This window comes from Nestor notabilis, unplaced genomic scaffold (assembly GCF_000696875.1).
Source record: "Nestor notabilis isolate BGI_N333 unplaced genomic scaffold, ASM69687v1 scaffold19124, whole genome shotgun sequence".
Taxonomy (NCBI): domain Eukaryota; kingdom Metazoa; phylum Chordata; class Aves; order Psittaciformes; family Psittacidae; genus Nestor; species Nestor notabilis.
In genome coordinates this window covers 37,868-39,520 of record NW_009924593.1, presented here as the reverse complement: position 1 = coordinate 39,520, position 1,653 = coordinate 37,868, and the positions used below count along the sequence as shown (strand labels likewise).

Below are 1,653 nucleotides of genomic sequence, written 5' to 3'. Positions count from 1 at the left end.
GCGCACACCTACCACATCAACTCCATCTCCGTCAACAGCGACTACGAGACCTACATGTCAGCGGACGACCTGAGGATAAACCTGTGGAACTTTGAAATCACAAATCAAAGTTTTAGTATCCTTTGGTGGTGACCCCGCAGCCCCCCAGCCGGGGGGGGCATCCCCAGCGGGAATGGGGGCATAGGAGCCCTGGGAGCCCGGACACATGCACGTGTCAGTGGGAGAATGATGGGGTCCCTGTCCTTGCCCCCTGGTCACGGTTCCTTGTACAGCATCACCCTCTGGCAAGCTCACAGGGGTCGGGAGTACAAACTAGCGCTGTTCACTGTGAATCTGACAGCAGAGCATCTGAACCCCCCCATCCCTGGGTGTCACCCCCAAGGCCCTTCCCCTGAGGGCTGAGCTGTGCTGCCAGCAGGACATGGGTCACACCGAGCCGAGCTGCCACCTGCATGTGCAGGGCTCCCCTGGCATCCTCGGGACGCTGCCTCCAGCCTGGTGACACAGCTCTCAATGCTGCTGCAGGGCAGGCGGGAGCAGGGTCTGCCCGTGATGGAGCAGGCAGATGCCTTGGGGAAGACGGAGGGAGGCCATATTAATTGTGCAGTCTCTGCTGTACCCTGCAGCGAGGTGACGAGCTGCCAGTCACTGCTGTACAAATGAGGTCCTGCCAGTCACCCTTGCAACAGCCGCATCAGAAATAACAACAATGGGGCACTAATCGTGGGTGATATTTATAGTATTTCCTACTGAGAAATCCCCACGGGGCATGTGGCACATTTAGGCAGCTGAAAGGACTTCAGCAGTCAGAGGCATGTGGCTGGTGGGAGCTCCAAGTGGGTATGGCTGAGCAGGGCTGCAGCACGTGCTGTATTTTGGGGAAGAAAGTGAGGTGCTGGATTTGGGCGAACCCTCAGGGAGCGTGGCCAAGGCGTGATCAGAGGGAGCAGTCGCTGTCCTGCGGGGCCGGGCGCTGGCTCAGCGCTGGCTTGAGCTGGGACCCAGGTTCTGCTGCGGATCTGCAGCACGGCCGGGCTGAGACCTCTCAGAGGCTGTGAACTGGGGCTGCTGCTTCTGCGGAAGTGCTCGCTGCTGGGAACACCGCACACGGGGGAGAAATCCATGTCTGTTAATCCCCGTCTTCCCAGGAACAGCAGGTTCTTAATTTGCTTCCCAGGGGGCCAGGAAAGCTGCTGTTTCTTTCTTCCCCTTTGCACAGCGGGTAAATCACCCCATGCTGGGTGTTTGGATTGCACTGCACAATCTGAAGCTGCTTCCACTGGTGAGCACTGGCTGGTGTCAGGCCGGGATGCACCCTTGCCGTCCGTCCCCTGCAGCACTGGGATGCGCTGGGGGGCTGTGCAGGTCCTTGCTGGCACCACCCGTGGGGCCAGCTCAGTTTGGCACCCAGTGTTTCACCGAGCCCAAGCGTGCAAAACGTTCTGGAAACGACACGTGCCTGGGCAGCACCCCACTGTGCTCTGGGTTTTGGTTTTGTGTTGCTGCAGCAGAAGATGGTTGCTCTCGCTCAGAGTGAATTGGCAGAGTCAGGTCTCGGCTGTACAGAGGGTACATGGTCCCTGTTTGAACAGCAGAAGTGATGGAGGTCGGCTCTGCCCTGCGCCGGTGCTGGCTGGAGCTGGCTCGGCGCTG

General features: G+C 59.5%; 1 protein-coding gene across 1 annotated transcript in view; it reads left to right on the top strand.

Moving 5' to 3' along the window:
• The window catches only part of LOC104404284 (serine/threonine-protein phosphatase 2A 55 kDa regulatory subunit B beta isoform-like), a gene marked incomplete at its 5' end in the record, with an annotated part of 7,311 nt that overhangs the window by 234 nt on the left and 5,424 nt on the right, over nt 1-1,653 (top strand). Inside the window, one exon of the mRNA XM_010012674.1 lies at nt 39-115. Within this exon, the coding sequence (XP_010010976.1) occupies nt 39-115 (77 nt within the window). The remainder of the gene's footprint in view (nt 1-38; nt 116-1,653) is intronic.